At 48.6% G+C, this 24,085-nt stretch overlaps 2 protein-coding genes and 1 pseudogene across 4 annotated transcripts in view; 2 read left to right on the forward strand and 1 right to left on the reverse strand.

Moving 5' to 3' along the window:
• The first annotated feature begins 309 nt into the window (after positions 1 to 309).
• Positions 310 to 1,381, forward strand: LOC101782739 (expansin-A23). The gene is made up of 2 exons (XM_004954514.2): positions 310 to 865; positions 968 to 1,381. Exons 1-2 carry the CDS (start codon positions 363 to 365, stop codon positions 1,281 to 1,283), a joined length of 819 nt encoding a protein of 272 aa, XP_004954571.1. The 5' UTR covers positions 310 to 362; the 3' UTR covers positions 1,284 to 1,381.
• A 2,992-nt stretch (positions 1,382 to 4,373) lies between these two features.
• On the forward strand, positions 4,374 to 9,539 carry LOC101783155 (annotated as a pseudogene).
• Positions 9,540 to 10,121: 582 nt separating this feature from the next.
• Positions 10,122 to 24,085, reverse strand: part of LOC101753284 — a 44,437-nt gene continuing 30,473 nt past the window's right edge. Inside the window, exons 3-16 of one of the 3 annotated variants that reach the window (XM_004951197.2) lie at positions 18,035 to 18,149; positions 17,879 to 17,950; positions 17,729 to 17,800; positions 15,153 to 15,254; positions 14,286 to 14,372; positions 14,014 to 14,188; positions 13,613 to 13,785; positions 13,063 to 13,530; positions 12,588 to 12,649; positions 12,400 to 12,490; positions 11,903 to 11,982; positions 11,509 to 11,799; positions 10,903 to 11,205; positions 10,122 to 10,794 (exon numbers count right to left, since the gene is read on the reverse strand). In XM_004951197.2, the coding sequence (XP_004951254.1) occupies positions 11,169 to 11,205; positions 11,509 to 11,799; positions 11,903 to 11,982; positions 12,400 to 12,490; positions 12,588 to 12,649; positions 13,063 to 13,530; positions 13,613 to 13,785; positions 14,014 to 14,188; positions 14,286 to 14,372; positions 15,153 to 15,254; positions 17,729 to 17,800; positions 17,879 to 17,950; positions 18,035 to 18,115 (1,791 nt within the window). In that variant the 5' untranslated portion in view covers positions 18,116 to 18,149 and the 3' untranslated portion in view covers positions 10,122 to 10,794; positions 10,903 to 11,168. Of the gene's footprint in view, positions 10,795 to 10,902; positions 11,206 to 11,508; positions 11,800 to 11,902; positions 11,983 to 12,399; positions 12,491 to 12,587; positions 12,650 to 13,062; positions 13,531 to 13,612; positions 14,189 to 14,285; positions 14,373 to 15,152; positions 15,255 to 17,728; positions 17,801 to 17,878; positions 17,951 to 18,034; positions 18,150 to 24,085 lie in introns of all 3 variants that reach the window. The other 2 variants (XM_004951194.2, XM_004951192.2) reach the window with 2 other exon arrangements.

The following is a 24,085-nucleotide window of genomic DNA, read 5'->3' on the forward strand; positions in this document are numbered from 1 at the left end:
CACCGTAAGCCATGGCGTCGCGCGGCGGCACGGCCGTGCGCATGTGCACGCTAACTCTGTAGCGCCTACGCCTTCTTCCCTTCTTCCCTTCTTCCTCCCTTCCCCGTTTTTACGCCGGCTTCCGTACGTGTTTGTTCAATTCAATCCTCAAGCCACTCAACAAGCAATCGTGTGATTACGTCAAATGCTATTTTTGTATACATACGGCCACACACGATGCATCGAACAATCATACTCAGTTCAGCATATCCAAGTACATACACACAAGACTACAAGAGCACACCAACGGGGACACACATAAACCAGCCACTCACAGCTTAATTTGTACGAGTTCTAGAGAACTTGATCGGTCGATTATTGGTATGGCTCCGGCTCGAGCTTTCGCAGTTCTGTTGCTCATAGCCGGCTGCTGGGCCTGGGCGACGTCCGCGGCGGCGGATGGAGTCGCGACGAACTCATCACCACCGTCGTCCGCTCCGGCGCCGGTCGTGTGGGAGAGGGCGCATGCGACGTTCTACGGCGGAGCTGATGCCTCCGACACCGTGGGTGGCGCGTGCGGGTACGGGAACCTGTACGCGCAGGGGTACGGCACGCGCACGGCGGCGCTGAGCACGGTGCTCTTCAACGACGGCGCGTCGTGCGGGCAGTGCTACAAGATCGCGTGCGACCGCATGACGGACCCGACGTGGTGCAGGCCCGGCGTCACGGTCACCGTCACCGCCACCAACTTCTGCCCGCCCAACTGGGAGTACCCCGATGGCGGGTGGTGCAACACGGTGCGCCCCCACTTTGACATGGCCCAGCCGGCGTGGGAGAAGATCGGCACCGACTACCGCGCCGGCATCATCCCCGTCATCTACCAAAGGTACACGCCGATTCTTAACATGCCTTTTCCTTCTCTACTAGTCACTTAACCGATACTGAAGTATCTTATTTTTTCCAAATGGAAACTTGTGCGTCCATGCAGAGTCCCGTGCATGAAGCGAGGTGGGGTGCGGTTCACCATCTACGGGCACGACTATTTCAACCTCGTACTCGTGACCAACGTCGCAGGAGCTGGCTCCATCAGATCCATGGATGTGAGGAGCTCCGATTCGACCGAGTGGATGCCGATGGCGCGCAACTGGGGCGCGAACTGGCACTCCCTGGTGTATCTCAGTGGGGAGAGGCTCTCGTTCAGGGTGACCATCACGGATGGACAGACACTGGTGTTTGCAAATGTGGTGCCGGCGGGCTGGACGTTCGGCTTGACATTGGCAAGCAATTTGCAGTTCAAGTCATGATGATTGATGAGGACTTCGCTGGATGTGGCTCTCGCTTGGAACACTTCATCGCCGGCAACCTGATTTAGGAATTGTTGAATTGGACTAATTAAAGCCGCTGCTCGTTCTGTGTAATATAATGATCGAATGCACTACTTGTATATAGATAACATTGTACAGTTGTATTGTAATTAACTCTGAATGTGAATATCTGTGTTCATGAATTCATCTTTGTGCTCGTGAATATTACTGTTTATCTATATGCACGTACTGTTGGAAATTTGTTGTTTAATTTCCTCCTGAACGTTTAAATTTCCAGTTTTCCTTTCATATTCTTTTTGGAACGGAGAGTTAGAGAGCAGCCCTGCAGAAGTAACGAGTGCAGAACTGAGAGAGGCATGTCTTAAGAATAGTTAAATTTATGAAGATCATACGTGGTTAAAAATTATTGGTTAAGTTAGGTTTAAATTTTTGAGTGGGGGCACATGCCCTCACTAGGCTTAACATGGGTTCACCATTGACGAGTGCCCAGCTTCGAAATAGTTCATTGTGACCTTGTGACACGTTTTCACGAGGCTGAGAGATAGGACAAAGAAAGGTAGTTAATTACTAGGTTAATCCCAGTAACGGTGCATGTCAAATGAGCGTCGCGTAGGATGTTTTGGTGATATGCTGGCGTATAGTTAAAGAAGAGAGACTTGGGAAAAAAAGTTTTATTGGAGATACTCCCTCCTTTCCACAAATAATGCAATTGTAGTTTTTTTCGGACAAATTAGTACTGTTATCAAATAACCTTGGTACCTTATTGATTACCTGAGTCCACCTATTTAGACGTGATGTCTTTTTTTTTGTTGGCGCAAGGAATGACATGCAAGGTGATTAACACCGGCAAATCTGTTTTGGTCACTTGATTAGCCATGCGAGGTAATTAAAGAAGTCTACGATTGACATCAAAATTGACAGACTTTGTCAGACCTGGCCACCCAAACTGGTTAGACCGGTTTGGGCAAATTCGTCAAAATATGAATTGGACTTCAAGTCGTCGTCGAGTAGATCAAAACGTATATAAAATGTCCGATTCAAAGCTCTGATGAAGGAGTAATGACTTCGAGAAGATCTGCACGTAGGAAAACCTATCAAACCGGTTTGCTAGGGCGGCTAGATAGGTTTAGTCTGTGTAATTCGAGTTAGGAGTTGTATTTTGACACGGGATTTGTAAGGGTTTCGATTCCTAACGGGGCAAGACCTCCCCTCCCTATATGAAAGGCCACGGCTGATTGAGTTGAACCCAATCGAATAAATCTACTATGCATTTACCTTTTATCTCCTAAACCCTAAACTCCTCCAACCTCCCTTGTTGTTCATCTACTGATCTTCAAGACCATAGATGGCATCCTAGGCTTGCTGGCTAACCCTAGGGCATGCCGTCGACGTTCACGCCCTGGTGGGGTCCCTCCCAGGCAAGAGCTTCAACGACCTTTGCTAGTTTTCTCGTAAACTAGTCGTTCTTCACCATGTAAGTGCGTTGCTTATCCCTTTGCCAGTTTGCTCGTAAATCTAGCCGTCCTCCATCACGTAAGCATGGTAGTTATCCTTTTGAACGATCGATTTGAACTAAAACCTAGGAAACCGGCCTGTCCGGGTTGGTGAACCGGTTTGACCGGTCTGTGCAGCATCGTTGCTATTCGGTCCGTTCGCGACCCACACTCTCTAGTGCTTTTGGTGTGTTGACCAGAAAAAGCATCAATACCTACTTATGGTCCAATTTCTTATATTGCAATCTTTATGGGATTTTTTTTCCAAATGTCAGGATTGTTGGTTTCACCATTTCACAAGGCTGGGGGAGTACAACTTTACTCAGGGCTCGTTTGTCTGGGCTATAGCTTTGGTTGAAACGGCTCTAGCTGTGACTTCTCTAGTGGAGCAGTTTTTTTTTTAACTCCAGCTTGTCTAGTTAGAAACAATTTGGCAAGACAACTTATCTTCGTTGTTTCAAATGGATAAAAATGAATGTCCACAATGCCCTTTATCATTTTTTTCTTCCACTTTCTCCTCTTTTCTCCATATTTTTTTCTCCCTTCCTTTTTTTCTTCTTTCCTTCCTCTCTTACCCGCTCTTTCCTTTCCTCACCCGATCTCTTATTAGCTCGCAACGCTAGGCCCCCAGCGCCTCCCCTGGCCTGCTGGCGCCTCGCGCCTCCGGTTGCTGGCCCCCGACGCCGCCACCCTCCATCTCGCGCCTAGCGCCACCTCCCTCGTCCCCGCAACCCTACGCCACCATCCTCCGTCGACTGCTGCGCGCGCCCTGTCCGAGCCATGGAGTTCCCCTGCATCCCTGCTCCTGCCCCGTGTTCTTGCGCCTGCTGTCCTCCGCCATGGGCCATGGTAGGTAAAAGAGTCACATCCCCCGCAGCAAATGGTGGAAGCCTTGGGAGTCAAATTTATTTTTTTTGGCTTCTTCCCCCCACCGAAACGCTCTAGAGATCGCATTTTGCGTTGCTCCTGCACCGGAACCATTTTGCACATGCCCTTTAATTTGGTAGGGTTTCATCAGAAGCCGGTGGAGGAGCCGGTGGTGAAGCCTGCCAAAGGAGGCATCCAACTCGATCAACAAGATTAGAAAAACATGCTCACCAGTTTGGTTAAAAGAAAACGTCATTTCAATCAGCTGGCTTAGCTAGTTGTAACTCGACGTTTCCTGAGAAACCTGTTCAAACTAATCATTGATCGCACGGCGATGCATGGGCGCTGTTGATGTTGCTGTCCAGGTGAAGGATATATCACTCGTGTAAGAATCAAGGAACACACACGACATCCACATGAATTTCTTGAACAGGGGGGAGAGTACAGAGTACCCTGAACATGCGTGGAAATGCGAAGCAAAGATGGACGGAATATGCGTGCCTGCGGGTACATTTTGCTGTTTGGATTACCCCGCAAGCCATGCATGGCGCGGCTGATGACGGCCATGCACATGTGGTCGACCGCTTTCTTCAGCTAGATGCTTTCATCAGATTCCCTGCTCAATTGCAAGGCAGAGTCAGTAATGGTAGCCTATATATACATCCAATTCACCACACAATCATCAGAACAAGATTTCCACACACACGTACACAGAGAATCTAGACGCCCTGTCAGTCAAAGCAATTCATACCGATCAGGCTTTAGATCGTCACCTCCTGCAATTTGTGGTTGTGGCACGCCCTAAAGCTTATTGCAAATCAACTTCTGGTATGGCTTCAGCTCGAGTTCTCGCAGTCGCGTTGCTCGCACTCGGCTGGGCAATGGCCGTGGCCGCAGACGACGTCGCGACGACCAGCTCACCGTCGCCGCCACCGGCTCCGGCGCCGATCGTGTGGCAGAGAGCCCACGCGACGTTCTACGGCGGAGCAGATGCCGCCGGGACCATGGGTAACTAGCAATACACGCTTCGATTGCCCATTCATATAGCTAAGCAGATCGCTGATGATGATGCGCGTTCATGGCAGGCGGCGCTTGCGGGTATGGCAACCTCTACTCGCAGGGGTACGGCTCGCGCACGGCGGCGCTGAGCACGGTGCTCTTCGCTGACGGCGCGTCGTGCGGGCAGTGCTACAAGATCGCCTGCGACCGGAAGACGAACCCGGCGTTGTGCAAGCCCGGCGTCACGGTCACGGTCACCGCCACCAACTTCTGCCCGCCCAACTGGGAGTTCCCCGACGGCGGGTGGTGCAACACGGTGCGCCCCCACTTCGACATGGCGCAGCCGGCCTGGGAGAAGATCGGCGCCGACACCAGAGTCGGCATCATCCCCGTCATCTACCAAAGGTCTTTATCATTCTTTTGCAGCTTAAGTAACTCAATTAGCCTTGTCTCTCTCAAGCAAGAAACTGCCGTCGACAAATGCAACAAATAACTTAAATATGAAAACTTGTTGTGGATGCAGAGTTCCATGCGTGAGGAGGGGTGGAGTGAGGTTCACGATCAACGGGCACGACTACTTCAACCTTGTTCTGGTGACCAATGTCGCAGCGGCCGGCTCCATCAAATCCATGGATGTCAAGACCTCCGACTCGACCGATTGGATGCCGATGGCGCGCAACTGGGGCGCGAACTGGCACTCTCTGGCGTACCTCAGTGGGAAAAATAATGTGCAAAAATAACTACATCGTCCAACTTCGGGATAGAAAATTTTCACCATGACATGAACACTATCATGTAACATTCACTGCGAATTCCAAACATGTAGAAACAATAGTTGCAATATCGATGCTTAATTATTGCAACATATATCAAGCGTCAATTTTTTTTTAAATTCCGGATATCTATTTTGGGGGTGTTTGGGAGGCATGGGCTAAATTTTAGCCCCTGTCACATCGGATGTTTGAACACTAATTATGAGTATTAAACATAGACTAATTACAAAACTAATTGCACAACCCCTAGGCTAAATCGCGAGACGAATCTATTAAGCCTAATTAGTCCATGATTTGACAATGTGGTGCTACAGTAACCATTCGCTAATGATGGATTAATTAGGCTTAATAGATTCGTCACGCGATTTAGCCTAGGGGTTCTGCTATTAGTTTTATAATTAGCTCATATTTAGTCATCCTAATTAGCATCCGAACATTCGATGTGATAGGGCTAAACTTTAGCCCTTGCTATCCAAACGCCCCCTTTGTAGTATTATCGTTATCGTTAAGGAACACGCGAAATTCCTAATCTCTTTGACAAGTACACTGAGCAGTTCAATTCACCTTTGAAAGTCAAGCAATGCAGCGATCCTCTGCAAAAGAGGGAACCTGAAGCAAACTTCGACCAACGGAATGTGCGCAGTGCCCGCCCATACGTGTTTGCGGCTACATTTTCCACTCTGGAGTCTGGATTACCCCGTAAGCCATGCACACAGTGCGGCGGATGACGGCCCTGCACATGTCCTCGGCTCGCTTCGTCCTTCACCTAGCTGCCTCATCTTACTCTTCCCTCTGTCCAAATAATTTTTAATACTCCAGCCGCCGATCGATCGCAAGGCTAAACTAAGGTTGTAATGGCAGCCTATATATACATCCAATTCAGTACTTACACCATCATCAGAACCAGATTTACACACGCAAGAATAAACACTTGTGCACTGCGCATCTTGCAGCTCAAATTTAACTTTCAGCGCTTCCGCAGTATCAGTTGTGCAAATTGATGATCGGAATGGATTCAGCTCCAGTTCTCGCAGCCGTGGTGCTCGCACTCGTCTGGGCGCTGCCCGTGGCCGAAGACGGCGCCGCCACCAACGCAACGTCTCCGGCGCCGACGGCCGGGTGGCTCAAGGCGCATGCCACGTTCTACGGCGGCGCCGACGCCTCCAACACCATGGGTAATTAGCACACTAGCTTAATGACTAATCAAACCAAGAAATGCAAGTGCACATGCACGGCAGTTCATCGTCATGACGATATATAACCCACCCCACCCCTATGACCCGCCCCACCAATTAATATAATCTATGAGTTTGTTATATAAACTTATGAGTTTATATAAACCTCGTGTTCACATCTTAAAATTTTAGATAAATCGACTGTGTTGTAGATGAATCGGTTTGACAGTCCGCTATTTTATGCAAAGTAGCGTGGCTACACTTATACATGGGCCCGCATCAAGAGCCGGACTTAAAACTAAAACCTCGTGTTTACACCTTAAAATTTAGCGAAATTGATCGAAATTTGCTGGACAGTCCGCTACTTTGTGTAAGGTAGTGCGGCTAACGTATATATGGGTTCGGGGTCAATCTGGACCCTAAAAGTAAAATCTCGCGTTCACAATTTAAATTTTGAGCGAAATTGACTGAATTTGATGCAGATGAATCAGTTTGATAGTTTGCTACTTTGTGCAAGGTAGTGTAACTGGACTTATATGTGAGCCCCGTATCAAGCGTCGGACCCTAAAACTAAAACCTCGCTTTCACCCTTTAATTTTTGAGCGAAATTAACTGAAATTTGATGCAGATGAATTAATTTGATAGTTTGCTACTTTGTGCAAGGTAGTGCAGCTGGACTTATATATGGGCTCCACGTCAAGAGCCGGACCCTAAAACTAAAACCTCGTATTCACACTTTAAAATTATAGAGAAATTAACTGAAATGTCTGAAACCTGAAACTTAAATCCACGAGTTAAACCCATACAAAACTAAAAAAATCACTTCCAACCTGCCCCAACCCGCATTTGCAATATAACCAACCCACCCCAACCCATTAGATACTAAAACCAATTTTAACCCATTCAAACATACTCTGGCGTAGCTCGCTCGCGTGGCGGCGCTCGCCCCTCGAGCTCTCCCGGCGGCCAAATCGACGAGCCACCACCCCATCAAGCCCCCTCCCCGATCGAATCGACGAGCGTCGCCCTCGCCCGCGCGGGATCTAGTCGAGGTGGCACGGTTGCGGGCCTGACAGCATGGGCGGGTGCAGAGAGGGTGGAGGTGAGGTCCAGCCGCCATGTCCTCGCCCGTGCACATGTGGCGGTGGCCGGAGCCGGGGAAGGTGAGTTCGGGCGAGGTAGCACGATGCTTCGTGCCTCCGCCGGCGTCGGGGATCCCAGCTGGTGCGGAGACGGAGTTCGGGGGGCGGCGCACAGCGGGTGGAAGTTTCCACTGAGCGGCAGTTGGGGCTTCCTGGGAGAGCAAAGAAATTTAGATGGGTACATCCGCGTATAGGAGAGAGAAATTTAGGCTATAGTCTAAAAAATTTAGGGTATAGGTCCATTTTACATAAGCTGTTGGAGGAGATGCTCTAACTACGCCACAGTGGCCGTGAACTTCTACCTGCCTAACTACGAGCTCCCCAGCAAACTGCGGGTGGTGCAACCTGCCGCGCCCCCACTTCGACATGGCCCAGCCAGCGTAAGAGAAGATCGGCGTGATAAAAGAAGCATTAGTAGCTCGTGCCATCGGTTATATGAGTCAATGGGTTAAGATAGAATATTAACGCAGCTATTAATCTCATTAGTCGATTGATCAGATTTAACTGAGACTGTATGGCTGAGAGGGCATCAATTTCGATCTGTTAATTAAAAGACTAGAACGCGGCAACAAGATCTCGCACGCATAGCCATCGGCTTGATGATGTCATCCTACTACCGAGAGGGATGGATCAAACCCAACCGAGACAGCATCAGCTCAACAGCAGCAGTCTTACGTTAAAGACCCAAAGGCTAGCGATAAGAGGGGTAAGGGTAAAGATTTATCGAACTTAGTAAAGATATAGCAATTAAAGCATGCAAGATCAAATTAGCTGATACGATCACATAACTAGTGAATGCTTAAACAAGACTAGGAAGTTGACGAGAACAACCTAATTAGATCTAAGCTGTTCAATAATTATGAGCACTTCGAAGACAAAAAGATTAAAAGCTCTGTTTGAATATAAGCAACTCGATAACTAGCCTACGCTAAGAGATTAGAATATTGGACAGATAATGTAACGATCGGGTGACGGTATTTACAAGCTCGCCTGAGATCCAAACCGATGCAGCCCTGCGCGTAAGAAAAAACTCGCTAGTTTCTACTCTACTTCTACTACTAGGGTTTAGCGGCGTGCTGCCGAAAAAGTAAAGATTGTATTGATCGATTGATGATTATTCGATACAAAGCTTATGGATTTATATTTATACCCTGGAGCAAGCTAAAGTCCTAATCGATTACAATGTGAACCGTTACAATGAATCTAAAAACTACTAAAGATAAATTTTCATACTTTTTCTTATTTGGTGGAGTCAATTCTACTTCGGATCGGATTCCTTCTTATCCTCTATCGGCTTCTGGAACCCTGTTGTCCGTAGTTGGCCTTAGTCAAAGTCTGGCGTCAACAGACTTTCTACAATTTCATCGGCTATTCTCATCGGTCGAAAACACGTGGCAACGAGGCTACTAGTTAACTGTCTTGTAATCTCTCCTTTTATTGCAGTAATTTGAATGCAGTTATGTTTAACGTAGGTTCCGTGCGTGAAGCGAGGTGGGGTGCGGTTCACCATCTACGGGCACGACTACTTCAACCTCGTGCTCGTGACCAACGTCGCAGGAGCTGGCTCCATCAGATCCATGGATGTGAGGAGCTCAGATTCCACCGAGTGGATGCCGATGGCGCGCAACTGGGGCGCGAACTGGCACACTCTGGCATATCTCAGCGGGAAAATGCTCTCGTTCAGGGTGATCAACACTGATGGAAAAACTCTTAAGAGTCCACAAACGTGGTGCCACGCGGCTGGGCGTTCAGCTTGACTTTCGCAAGCAACTTGCAGTTCAGTTGAGCAGTCAGTGGGTTTGATTGTGCATCTCTGGTTGCAATTTGGCTGTGCTTGGGTGCGGCCCCATTTATGTACAGATCTTGGTGCATGATCTGCGGCTTGTATATCAGATTTCATAAGTGTTTATGTTGCCGTACTTGTACATAAAGATGCTGCGTATTCATTCTATATATCAATCTGTATCTATTCTTAATTCTTATATAGTTCTGTAATTTGACCATGACTTCATGACTTGTGTCTGCTTCAAGTTTAGAACAGCCGTTCCTACTAATTCCCTACTGAGTAAATAGAAATGGTAGCTTCTTGTTGAAGCCAACAACAAATATCAGTTTGTGTCAAATCAAGCCATCTCCGACCATCTTAGCCTAGACCTAGCTAGGTGAACAAGATCCTTTTTTATTTTTTAAGAGGACCAAAAGTCTTTTCCTGCTGCATAAAACTTTTCAATTAAAGGATTCTCCCAATGGGGTTCCATTCTCATTAATTAGTACGCCACTTAGAACTGGTAACATGGCATCAAATTTAAAAAGAGATAGGAGGAAGTAGTTTCATCTAAAGGAAACCATTTAGATACACATAAAAATAGAAGGAAGCAGTTTCATCTGAACAGAACCAATTAGATACAGATAACAATTTTTGACAAGTCATGAATTTAAACCTTATGCAGAATTTATGAAACAAAAACATAAAAGATTTGCATTGGAGGGGTAGTTTCATATACCAATTCATTACCTTCTTGCTGATATACGCCTTGGAAACAACAACATGAAACCTCCTATTGGGGTTAGTCTAAAGAGCAAGAGCTGCAAAACTTGTAGTTCAAATAACCCTTCAGATATTCGTTTACTTAATGTTGCAAATAGTTGGATAAAGCTAGCATGTATCATATAGAAGATGCCCAAAAGAATTGCCTCTGTTTTGGAGGGAACAATCTGTCTTGCATAGGGTGAAACAATGTCTTTTATGGTCTGCAGTTGCCCAGCTTCCTCCAGATGATATGCTACCAGGTTCCTCCAGATGAACCATGCCCATGCTCTCGTTATATCCAGCTGACTCTGAACATTTTCCTTCAGTTTATAATAATCAATATTAGCTCCTTTTATGCAATCCAAAGGTGTGTACATCGTGTGGATCTTATGATATACCACTTCTTGCCTATATTTAAAGACTTCATAGTAACAAAATCGTGTTCTTCTGAAGTCATGGGCCAAAATCCACCGCACGCAACCATGCATCTCTCTCCTGTGTCCATCTTTCTCTGCAAGTTTACATCATACTGCACCTTGAGAGATTGAGGACCAAATAACTGAAGAAGGCAAAGTGCCACTAAATTACAGCGCTACTTAATGTATAACAAACAATTTACCTTGCCAATTTCTGAAATGCTCCATGTATGGAGCATCACATGACATTCAACATCATGCTCACAGGCAACTTACATAAAAGTGGTAGTCAATTCAAGTTCTAGATCAGAGCATGGATGGGAAGATGCATTTACATTTCAATTTTACCAAATATATAAATCAAACCGAACCAAATAATGACTGACGAAGGCAACATAACTATCTGATTACCAAAATGCCACTCTTCAACCTTACAAATAGTAGCTTTTCACCATATGCAACTCAAATTTCATCCCTGCTCACACAGCTCCTCAAACCTGGCCAAGCTGCAAATAGAAAATATCAGTATCATTCATTCATTCAAATGAGCAAAACTTAATTTGAACACGACTTTTTTAGCCTAGCAACTAATCCTGGTGCAATAAAATGCCTGGCAGGCAAGAATATCATTAACTAGGTTTAGGTCTAATGAGAATGGAAGACCAAAAGTAGCAATTCAATTATTTGGTTGCCAATGCCACTTGGTTAATATGCCAAAAGGAATTGAAGAGGCAAAATCAGCAGCAAAATAAGATTTCAACGTAGTAGCAAACAGAGAAAATAAAAGAAGCCATGGCCATATAACAAACCTTCTAAGGAGAGGCTTTGGGTTGTAAGGGAACAAACCCTTCTTTTGCAGATCTTCCACTGTTCTCTTTAATGAATAAAGACATACTTTAGCATCGAGGAAAAGCTTCTGTGAATTCTTGGCTTCTTTATCACAACCAGAACCATTCTTATACTCGTTACTTGAGCTGGCTCTGGCACTACTTATATCCCTGGAGGTCCTCTGCCTTTTACAGTCAATCTTTTCTATTTTTGTCAAGTACATGGAATCATCAACAAAAGCATGCCAAGACTGGGAAACCAAGCGTAAGCACCTGCGTCCATAAGTGTGTAAGAGAGGTCAAAAGTCACAATTCAGAAGATACTTTGTTCCATCTGAAGACATGAGCCAGAGAAAAATGTAAGATAGCTACCAACCTTAAGAGATACTGAGCACAATGCACACCAACATCTTTAGATATGAGGTAATCAACAAGTACCATGTGATCATAGTGCAGCTGCAGAATAATAGAAATGAAGAAATAACATTATGCTCAACATAGGCATTGTGGAGTGAAATGGGAGCAAATTTGAAAGATTAAATAAAAGGGTACCATGTACCAGCAAATTAATGAGTCCTAAGGTACTGAATTTTGTTTAGTATGTCCCATAACAAATGTGAATGCTGTCCATGTCCTCTTGATCATGATTACAGTGCTAACTAATTAACTTCCTACTTATCCTGTGGGCTGGGGTACCAGAGCCCAAGAGTTATACACAAGGATCATATCCCCTACCCAGGACTATTTTAGACCAATGGCCCATACTATAAAGTCACTCATACCATGAGATGAACAAGACCTGAATGTTAAGGTGCTATCTTACAGAAACCATTGTACAAAAGCAATAGATGGAAAATATGTTCACTGACTCACCAGCAAAAGCAACAGATGGAATAGGTGAACTGGGTCGAAAATACTTGAGAACAGTTTTGCACCAATCAGTTCAGTAGAATTTATGCTATCTCTGCAAATTTGGACAAAAAGGTCACAACTTACATAAGCACCCATTGCCTTGATAACATTTTCCTTGCTTCAGTAACAAAAAATATTTTTCTACTTACATTTTCAGGAAAATGTGTGGAGCATCAAAAAGCTGTAAGAGAATACTGAATAGCATGTCATCCTGAAATATGAATGAACATTGAACATATTACCAAGACTGTTTAGAATCGTAAAGCCAGTGGTGAGCCTTTAGAGTAGGGATTTAAGTATGAACTTGTTAATATCCAATATTTAGCAAAAAAAATTATCAGACAACTGTCTTCAGCATTTTCTAACTCAGTTTGACAAATACAGAGAATAGAGTAGATAGGTTGTATTAGTTAGCAGCTAGCATTAAGGATGATTGGGCATGATGATTCACTGATTGATGTCCTACATATAATAGAGGCATACTGAAGTAGAAATTTACAACTGATGTCAATCTAAATTATCTAACAAAGGTAATAAACTAAACAGCTTCGAAGTTAAGTTGCGTTTCCCTAGAACAATAAATAAATTTATCAATCAATCCATCATTCAGGCATAGATGCATACCTCCTCCATATACAATGCCAGAAAGGATAAGGCAATATCTGTTGATGATTTTGAATCAAAACTCATGTCTAAGTAACATCTTTGAAACCAGTCTGAAATTTCTGATAAGCCAGAACAGCTGCAGTGATCACTGCAGCCTTGCACCTTGTGACCCAACAAACAATCATCCCTCTTGCATGAACATTGAAGTGTACCATCGTTTCTGTTGTAAGACAAACATATGGAAAAACTGAGGAACAAATAGATAGCTTGCCTTTGCAGGTGCCGAGTTGACTTATCCTGACTCTCGACTAAATCTACCATGTTCAGTAAAAATGGAGAACCTTCTAAACAATTATCTAGTTTAGCAATATGTTGCGAGATAGGTTCATGAAGAAGGTCATGAAAGTACTGTCGAAGTAATTTCAGATAACAAACAATACGTGAGCAATCTTGCTGCATGTAAGGTTTTAGCCGCATCATTACCATCTGCATCAAAAAATGAAACAAGTGCGTCAAGCCAGAGTAACTAGCAACAAGTTACACAGGGGCCCTGGATGTCAGAACTTACCAGAATTTTGTGCTTTAAGTACTGATAAAGACTTTTGGAGCCATCATGTTGCTCCTGTAAGGAAGCTGCTATCTTGGGAACTATATCCACGAGTTTCACATACATATCTTGTCCATCTGTACCTTCCAGGTAACTTTGCTCAAGTAATGAGCACAGTAGCTGGAGAAGACTGCCTGTCAGAATTCCAGAGTGTAGTGAATCATTACAGAAGCCAAATCTGCTATCCTTGACACGGTTGACAATTTCTCCGGTATGTAATGGATGGAAAGTAACCGAAGGCATGTTCTGAATATGATGAATGGACAGACAAATGAAGTCATCTTTCAGTTCACTGTCGCTGTGTTTAAGGAACTTTAAGATAGCATGTAATACTCGAAAGAGACTGGACATGGTTTGCTCACTGATATCGAGACAACGCTCATTAAGTACTATCATGAAGCTTGTGATACTGGTGCTTGAACTAGTAATATCCTCATTGTTGGAGTCAGTTGTAGAATGTAAAGCGTTATGAACACATTTTGATTCTGCATGTATAGCTGCCCAGACAAGCTCAATAAACTGAATCCAAATAGAATCCTAGGAATACAGCAACAGCCATGGAATAAATAGGGGACTAAGTTGAGAAAAAGTAACCGAGTGCACCAAAAGAAGAGAAGAGAAAATATGATCATACAAACTTAATTAGGGTACTGGATATGGAAACCAGAACATTGCCAGCTGAGTGTTTGACATAGCCACTGCAGAAACCAAGGACACCAACCTGAAAAGGATGACATAACATTTTAGTTTTAGTAACCTAGTAGCCATGCTGATGTCCTTTAATGTACAGGCAACACAAGACAATAGTAGCTAATAATTAAAACTGAAATGGGTAGTGTGAAAGATTGATATAATTCACCAAACAAAACAGTTATACCAGGACAACTGGAAATGTAAACCTTAACACAGTAGAAAACACAGTACCAAACAGGCTATTCATGCGCATGAAAAGCACTACACACAGATACAGTTTAAAGGAAACATCATAGCATTTAATGCTGGACTGCTACTAACAACGCGCAGTTCTCCTGCATGTCCGAGAAAAAAAAAATACTGGACTGCTACTTCAAGGAACAAATTAAGTGACAAAGACAAAACCAAGGGCATGGAATGTAATAAAATAGTGCAGTGCTGTCTCAAATTTGAATGTAATACTGAATTAGTGAACGCAATTAGATACAGTGGAGAGTGGAGCCTAATCCTGAAAAACAACGGGAGACTAATCTTGAGGTACTGGAACACAAAATCCTGTACATTGCTGAGCAGGTTATTCAAGGGTGGTGGTCATCTTGTTTCCTTATTACTTTATTGGTACATATATAAACACTGCATACATTTAAGGCGAAACTCAAAAGGCATTGCTCACTAACAGGCAGGCATGTCTGAATGCCTACATAAGCACAACGCCATGCAAGAGGGAAGGGCCATTGACGGCCCTACCAACTGATGTTTCATGAGAACAGGACAAACATAGCAAAGAAACCAGAATATGATGTCTTACCAATATGGAGACCACATTTGCCAGGCAGCCAAATCCATCATGTGGATGCTGTCCAGGTGGTAAACAACAACTATGAACTTCTCCGGAACATGAAAAAATTTCCTAAATAAGAGGGAAAAACATGGTTCTGTGTTATTTGCTCCTGACATAGTTGTACAGCCACAATGGATGGGAAAATTAACAGGTTACCAGAGTCACAGCAAGTACCAGATCAATGAAATTTCACTAATGTAATGAAACATAAAACTGTAAACACATAAATGCCATGAAGTGTGATCAAATAGAAAATATATATCGACGTTTTTTAATAAATCACAAAATTTGATGTCAGAATTCCTTTTTTTCCTCGAATACGCAGGAGAACTGCGTATCATTGTATTAATAGAAGAGAAAGGAGTCATACAGAGACCCAAACACACACACACACTGGGGATGTCAGAATTCCTTAAAGATTGTCTTATATTTGGGCATTTTACAGGTGTACACAACGAAAAGTCATCAATATTAAATTGTGCACAAAGATAACACTTGATATTGTCTTTCTATCAAGTAGCTAACTAAAGCGCAGTTGCAACCTTTGATAGAGAGAGTTGCTGACAAATTACCAGGGTGGAAGGTGGAATTGATGAATAGGGCTGGTCGAGCTACATATGTGCAGTCTGTCCTCTCCTCCATGCTGATCTATTTTGCCACTGCCTTGGAGCTTCCTCCTTGGTGCTTAAAGACGGTGGATAAAATTCGTCGCATTTTCCTATGGAGGGGCAGGAAGGAGGCCAATGGAGGACACTGTTTGATTGCTTGGCCCAAGGTTAGTCGTCCAAAGGAGTTGGAAGGCTTGGGTATTTTGGATCTGCAGAGGTTTGGATGGGCTCTCAGGGTTCGGCGGTTGTGGTTGAGCAAAACAGAACCTGATAAGCCATGGACAGCTTTCCCAGTCACGATTCATGGATGTGCCCAGTCTCTTTTTGCTTCTGCCGTGACTACAGAAGTTGGTAATGAGGCAAACACCAAGTTCTGGACAGATAGATGGCTTAATGGGTGCTCTATTGAGTTTCTTGCTCCTCATCTTTTCGCAAGTGTATCAAAAAGACATGTCAAAAGGTGCACAGTTCAGGAAGCCCTCCTGGATAACTACTGGTTGCAGGACATCCAAGGCCACTACTGTGGCGGTCTTAGCTCGATTCCTAGATATTTGGGACATGGTACAGGAGGTAGTGCTCCAACCTAAAGTTGATGATGTGCACAAATGGAAGTTCGAGAGTTCAGGACAATTCTCCACCAGATCAGCATATGAGGCACTCTTCCATGGAGCAGTTTATTTTGAACCGAGTAAACTTATCTGGACTACTTGGGCTCCAAGGAAGTGCAAACTTTTCCTCTGGTTAATTGCAAATAATCACTGTTGGACAGCTGACAGGTTCGCTAGACGCAGTCTTCCCCATCCTGAACATTGCCCCTTCTGTGATCAAGAGGATGAGACAATTCAGCACATCATGTATTCTTGTGTTTTCTCCCGGCATTTCCAGCTTCAGCTGCTGCGCCGTTTCGGACTCTGTGATCTTGCTCCTCAATCAATCTCGGCTGGATTTTTTGACTGGTGGCAGCAGGCAGGTGATAGATTAAACATGGAAGCTCGGCGAGGATTTAACTCACTGGTCGTTTGAGGGGCCTGGACTCTTTGGAAGATGAGGAATGATATAGTGTTTAATGGTGCCTCGCCCAGGTTGATCAAACGCTTCTCCTGGCACAGGATGAGACTGATCACTGGATGATGGCAAGCGCCAAAGGCCTTAGTGGTCTGGTTGCTGCTTGACCTGGGGGTTAGCAGTGTGTGTTGGTTAGGAGGTGGTTGCCTCATACTAAGAACGGGTGCGGATGTAATTTAAGACCCTAAGTGTGTGGGAGGTGTGTGGTTGTATGACTATCTGAGCCTTTTCTTCTATCTTAATGCAATGATACGCAGCTCTCCTGCATATTCGAGAAGAAGAAATATTGTTGAATCAGTTTTTTCAGTTAGGCACGAAGTACTCACAAAATAGATGTCACCCAATCATACTGCTTTGCAAATGGAATCTGTCCAGCGGCTGCAGCCCACGTGGACTGAGATTGAAAGGTTATGGAAGCATCAAACCTAAGATTTAAAATGGAAATTGGATGCGTTATTTGCTCCAAAGCAAAGAATCACACAGGATTTATGGTTCCACCAGACCAAAGTCAGTCATGGACTAACTGATCTCTGGTGAAACTGTTTTCCGTTCTGTAAGAGTAAGCCACCGCCATCCTGCACTGCTGTCATGATTCTAAACCAGTGAATTTTGCAGATAGGTCGCATTGTTAATTGTCAGTTCCCAACAGTTGTATGAGGACATTACACGACAGAGTACAAATTATAGTTAATATACTATTTTTTGAAACAGATACAGTTATCGCTCCTCAAACCAGGGGCAACGCAATTTAGTAATTTACCCATTTATAAATCCCACATCATACAACTACATCGTCCATGTAAACTAACATGAATTGCAGCAGATTAACCACGAAACAAAAATATATATTTATTGAATTCAAAGAAACACCTGATCGGATTCACATCGTCGCTGCTCCTCCTCCTCTTCCTCCTGGCTCCATCCTAGAATTGCCTTGTTTACCTGAAACGATGCTGGAATAAACCATCAAGCCGCGGCCCCCCGGAAACGGAAGTTAGACTGCAGGACGGCTGAGGTTACCTTGGAGAGCACGAGGAGGAGGCGCCGCTCGTCCTCCCGCGTGAGCTGACGTGGCGGCAATGTTTCGGCTTCCTGCGGTGCCAGTGACGGGAGGCAGTCAGATAGAGGCGTGGAGCGGCGACCAGCGCCGGTGTACCGGGTTGCTTGCTCGCTTACGAGGTGGGGGAGAAGGGAGGCGGCGACGAGGTCGCAGAGGCGGGTGAGCCGCCGCTTCTGCCACTCCGGCGGCGGCGCCATTTGCTGCTCCGCTCCTAGCGGTGGATTTGCGACTCTTTCCGAAAGAGAGAGAAATACGATTACGGACACAAGAAACCGCCTTTGCTGAAAGAAAGCGTATTTCACGCCGCGGGAACGCCGAAATTATAGAAGGCCATGGTGAGCGAAAATGCAAAATAGAGCCATTGCTAATTTTCCATTAAGAATCTAAACTTTTTATGTGCTACGGGAGGCTGAAATTGACAGTAGTATATTTTATAAGACCGTGATCAGCAAAACATTCATCAGACAGTACATGGGAAACTAGAATTCTGGAAACATGTAGCAATGGTCATGAATTTTCACTATGAAAAATAGCGTAAAGTAACCTCTAAATCTATATATAAATCCCCCCACCTATGCTATTATGAAAATAGCCTAAAGTAACCCCCTAAAGATACATATGCTTGTTCAACAGAGGGTCTGAATTGCTTCATCAGAACTACTGAAAGTGTTGGGGGGAAATATTAACGACCCCCTAATGCGCTGCTTAAAGAAACAAACATGAAGGCCCAGGCCCACCGAAGTGTGGTCAAATCTCCGCCTCGCCCGACCCCGGCGTCAGGATCGGGAGCGCCCGACCTCCCTCCGCAAGATCTCCGCCTCGATCGACCGCGGCCCCAAGGTCGGGAGCCCCCGACCCTGTACCACGAAAGTTTCGCCTCGCCCGACCTCAAGCGAGGGAGTCGGGCACGTTGAGGCCCACGGGTCAGAATCCTCCTCGGATACGCTCCGCATAGACAGACAAATCCTGTGGGGCCCCCCGTCGGCCTCCCCATAAATGCGCCGCAGAGAAGGCAGAGCGCAGGGCGACCGCGCCCCCCACGCAACCCGGCGCAAGTACCCGCGCACGACCCTCCTGTACGAGCTACAGTACTGGCGGCCAGCTCCTATTCGTCACAAAGCACTCATGACCTGCGGCGACTGGAGGTAAGCTAGGAGCAGCCCCGTCCTCGGGTCCCGCACGTCCTCGGACCCCGCGCGAACAGTGGCACAGGTGTGAAGCTCCCCCTCTCTACAAGCTATCGCCAGAGCGACGGTATCCACCGTCCTCCAAAACGGACGGCAGGGTGACGACGAAACCCCCTCATCATGATCTATCCTGATACCTACGAACGTCGAAACAGCTACCTGCGAAGAGCTGCAACACTTGGCATCCGGCGGCCACCCCTTCGAACATGCACGACGGCACGCGTTCAGGGTCGGCAGGACGTCGGGCGCCAGGGGCCTCTGCCCCCCTCCCCGCCAGACCTTTTTACCATCTCGCTCTCTACCTTTTACCCGGTTTCCCAATTGTAACTCCGGCCGGCCCCTTGCGATATAAAAGGTGGAACCTAGAGCCGGGGGACGGGGATCGGCAGATCGAGAGATCAACACTCCACCTAGAACACGAAAACTGAAGAGACCTGGGACTAGTCCCTCTCTCGCCTGTCTGTAACCCCCTACTACAGAATCCCCGCGCGGGCAACACGAACATCCCCGATACTGGACGTAGGGCTCCCTTTGCCCGAACCAGTCTAAATCCGTGTCTCCCGTGCAACCATCTGAGGCTCACGCGCATAAAAGAAATTTACTAGTCTAAGTCCTGATCCGCTGATCTTGACAACGACAGTTGGCGCGCCAGGTAGGGGACCTTTGCGCGTACATCTCCAAGTCTCAGATGGCCAGTCACGATAGCAGCTTCGCTCCGGGCTCCCTGATTCGTTTCGGGAGCCTGGACTTTCTGGCCACCGGGAATGGGATCGAGCTGATCCCTGTCCACGTCCTGCCCGCTCGTCCTGCCCGCTCGTCCTGCTGCCCTCGGCACCACTGCCAGGATGACGACGAGCGGCCGGACGCCAGCCGGAAGGGCTTCACCAGAAGGATGGCCCTTCGGGCTACGCAACGCCACGGGTGCTTACGGCCGCCTCCTAGCGCGGTCATTCGCCACGTCACCCGCGAGCAACGAGCTCGCGGGCATGGCAAGGATGGCCTCCGACGCTGGCTCCAGTAACGAGGATCCACGCCCCTCGCGCGAGTGCTTCATGGTTGACACGCACTCCGAGGGGTCCAATGGTGATGGTGCCGGGGGGAGGCAACGGGCCCCCCCTCGCGCGCCGCAGCCACCACTGGGGCCCTACCCAGGGCACCAGAGGGCTCCCTGCAACCGGAAGCGCACCTGGGCGCATGCCAAGAAGTAGAGCACCCCCGCCATGAGGGGGGAGCACGACAACGAGCGCGCGACGTCCAGGAACGCATCTGTGCGGATGGGGAACGTCCACCGCTCTTCGCCCGCGCCAACCAGAACGTCGCCGCTGCGGCGGTGCTGCTCCGACAGCTCCCCGAGCCGGCAACGCCTGAGGAGCGACGGGCGCGCCAAGAGATGCGTAACCTACTCGAGTGCGCCGCCGTCCAACAGGTGGAAAGTTCGGCGTCTCGACGACGCGGCCAGAACGCCAGTAGGGCAACGCAGGGCGCCCCCCCCCCCCCGGAGCGGCGGGGGGAATCTGTCCATCAACCCCTTCCGGAGGCGAATCCCGCTGCGACCGCCCAGCGAGCACCGCCACTCGCGATAGGCGAGGCCCGATCCATCCACCAACGCGTCGGTCCCGTTCGCGACGCCCGCGATACACTGAACGCGCGGAGACGTTCCCGCGCGGACAGGGCGGACGGGGCGGACCGAGGCTACCACGTCCACCGTGGCGGACGCTACGACAGCGGGGAGGACCGCAGTCCGAGCCCAGGAGCAGCTGGACCCCGCGCCTTCTCTGCGCGCATCCTGAATGCGCCCTTCCCGCCGCGCTTCCGGCAACCTACGAGTGTGGCCAAATACTCGGGGGAAACCAACCCTGGAGTGTGGCTCAGCGATTACCAGCTCGCATGTCAGGCCGGCGGGGCGGACGATGACCTGTTCATCATCCGCAACTTACCCCTGTTTCTAGCAGACTCCACGAGAGCCTGGCTAGAGCACATCCCTTCAGGACGCATTCGTAACTGGAACGACCTGAAGGAGGTTTTCGTAGGAAACTTCCAGGGGACATACACTCGCCCTGGCAACTCCTGGGATCTCCGGAGCTGCCGCCAGGGGGCGGAAGAGTCCCTCCGGGATTACATCCGGCGCTTCTCCAGAAAGCGCACCGAGCTCTCCAACGTCGCCGACGCCGACGTCATAGGAGCTTTCCTAGCAGGGACCTCTTGCCGGCCCCTCGTCCACGAACTAGGGCGCCGAGGTCCACGAACCACGGAGGAGCTCCTCAACATAGCCACTAGCTATGCCTCTGGTGAAGAGGCTGTCGGAGCGATCTTTGATCGTTCCAAAGGCAAGGCGAAGCGGGAGGAGGACGCTGGCGAGGGCACCTCCAACCGCCAGCAACAGAAGAAGAAGAGCAAGCAGCGGCGCGAGGCCCCCCTCGTGGCCGCAGTCGAACGCAAGCGAGGGCAGCCGCCCCCCGAGGGCGCACCCGGCTTCTTCGACAAGCTGCTCGAGGGACCGTGCCCGAACCACGAGTTCCCCGTCAAACACGCCTACAAAGACTGCAACCTCATGAAGAGGTTCTTCGTGGGCAACCCGGTGAAGGGCGATCGGAAACGGAAGCCCGATGAGGAAAAGAAGGGCGACGAGGAGAAGGAAGACGGCTTTCCTAAAGTGGACGGCTGCTTCATGATCTTCGGGGGCCCCGCCGCGTACGACACCAGGCGCCAGCACAAGCTAGAGCGTCGGGAGGTTTACGCCGCCGAGCCAGCGACCCCGACTTTCCTCGATTGGTCCGCGCCAGCCATCACCTTCGACAGATCCGACCACCCTGGACGCGTCCGGCACCCAGGGCGCTATCTTCTCATCGTCGACCCCATCATTGGCACGACGCGTCTCACCAAGGTACTCATGGATGGGGGAAGCGGCCTCAACCTCCTCTACGCTGAGACCCTCGACGCCATGGGGATCGACCGCTCCCGTCTCCGTCCTAGCAAGGCCCCCTTCCATGGCGTTGTGCCAGGGAAGCAGGCGACGCCCCTCGGGCAGATCGACCTGCCCGTCATGTTTGGGACCCCTTCCAATTACAGGAAGGAGGTCCTCACCTTCGAGGTGGTGGGCTTTCGCGGAACCTACCACGCCATCTTGGGCCGCCCATGCTACGCGAAGTTCATGGCAATCCCCAACTACACCTACCTCAAGCTCAAGCTGCCGAGGCCCAACGGAGTCATCACCGTTGGCACGACCTTCCAGAAGGCATACGAGTGCGACGTCGAGTGCTGCGAGTACGCCGCGGCTATCACCGTCTCGGGCAACATGGTGGCCCAGCTTGAGGAAACCATTGAGGACCGGTCCGACGCCAAGCAGTCAGGAACCCCCTTCAAGCCCACCGAAGGTATCAAAGAAGTCCCCCTCAATCCCGGTTGTTCCAGCGGAGGGGTGGTGCGAATCAGCGCAGCCCTATCCCCCAAATAGGAAAGCGCGCTCGTCGGCTTCCTCCGCGCAAACAGTGATGTCTTTGCGTGGAAACCCTCGGACATGCCAGGCATCCCGAGGGAAGTCGCCGAGCATTCCCTGAACATCAGGGCCGGCTCTAAACCGGTGAAGCAGGGCTTGCGCCGTTTCGACGAAGAAAGGCGCAGGGCCATTGGCGAAGAGCTCGAAAAGCTCCTGACGGCCGGCTTCATCAAGGAAGTACACCACCTCGAGTGGTTGGCCAATCCTGTTCTTGTACCGAAAAAGAATGGGAAATGGAGAATGTGTGTCGATTATACCGGTCTCAACAAAACGTGTCCAAAGGATCTGTTCCCTTTGCCGCGTATAGATCAAATAGTCGACTCGACAGCCGGGTGCGAAACACTCAGCTTCCTCGATGCATACTCCGGCTACCACCAGATCGCGATGAAAGAGGCCGACCAGCTCGCCACCTCCTTCATCACCCCCTTTGGCCCCTACTGTTACGTTAAGATGCCATTCGGCCTCAAAAACGCGGGGGCTACCTTCCAGCGATGTATGCTTAAGTGCTTTGGAGATCTCATCGGGCGAACCGTTGAGGCTTATGTCGACGACATCGTGGTCAAATCCAGGAAGAGCGATCAGCTTGTCCCCGACCTGGAGCTAGCCTTCGAAAGGCTAAGGGATAAGCATATCGAGCTTAACCCAGAGAAATGCGTGTTCGGTGTCCCAAGGGGCATGCTGCTAGGCTTCATCGTATCCGTACGCGGCATCGAGGCGAACCCGGAGAAGATAGCGGCCATCAACGGCATGGGGCCGATCCGGAACATGAAGGGAGTGCAGCGCGTCATGGGATGCTTAGCATCCCTAAGCCGCTTCATCTCGCGCCTCGGACAGCGAGGACTCCCCCTCTATCGGCTCCTGAAGAAATCCGACCGCTTCGAGTGGACCAGCGAGGCGCAGGAGGCGCTTGACCGGCTCAAGGACCTCCTGACGAAGGCCCCAATCCTGGTTCCGCCGGCCGACGGTGAGATCCTCTTACTCTACGCCGCGGCAACCACCCAGGTGGTCAGCGCGGCCCTAGTGGTGGAGCGGGAGGAGGAGGGGCACGCTCTCAAGGTGCAACGCCCGGTATACTTCATCAGCGAGGTGTTGTCCGAATCCAAGTCACGATATCCGCAGATCCAGAAGCTCGTCTACGCCGTCCTCATCACGAAGAGGAAGCTGCGTCACTACTTCACCTCCCATCCGGTAACGGTCGTCTCTTCATTCCCGCTTGGTGAAGTAATCCGGAACCCAAATGCAACAGGGAGGATCGCGAAGTGGGCGATTGAGCTTATGGACCAGGGTATCACCTACGTCCCCCGCACCGCCATCAAATCCCAGGTACTTGCCGATTTCATGGCCGAGTGGACGGAGGTGCAAACGCCACCGGTGGCAGAAGAGCAGGAGTTTTGGACGCTATACTTCGACGGGTCGCTGATGAGGGCTCGCGCCGGAGCGGGCCTCGTTTTCGTCTCTCCGCTGGGCGTACGCATAAGGTACAT

This window comes from Setaria italica, chromosome I (assembly GCF_000263155.2).
Source record: "Setaria italica strain Yugu1 chromosome I, Setaria_italica_v2.0, whole genome shotgun sequence".
Lineage (NCBI taxonomy): Eukaryota > Viridiplantae > Streptophyta > Magnoliopsida > Poales > Poaceae > Setaria > Setaria italica.

Excerpts from the sequence above, each read along its gene's own strand:
- LOC101782739 (XM_004954514.2), top strand. The coding sequence starts at position 363 with ATGGCTCCGGCTCGAGCTTTCGCAGTTCTGTTGCTCATAGCCGGCTGC. Across the intron at positions 866-967 it reads ATCCCCGTCATCTACCAAAG|AGTCCCGTGCATGAAGCGAG; the intron begins GTACACGCCGAT and ends GCGTCCATGCAG.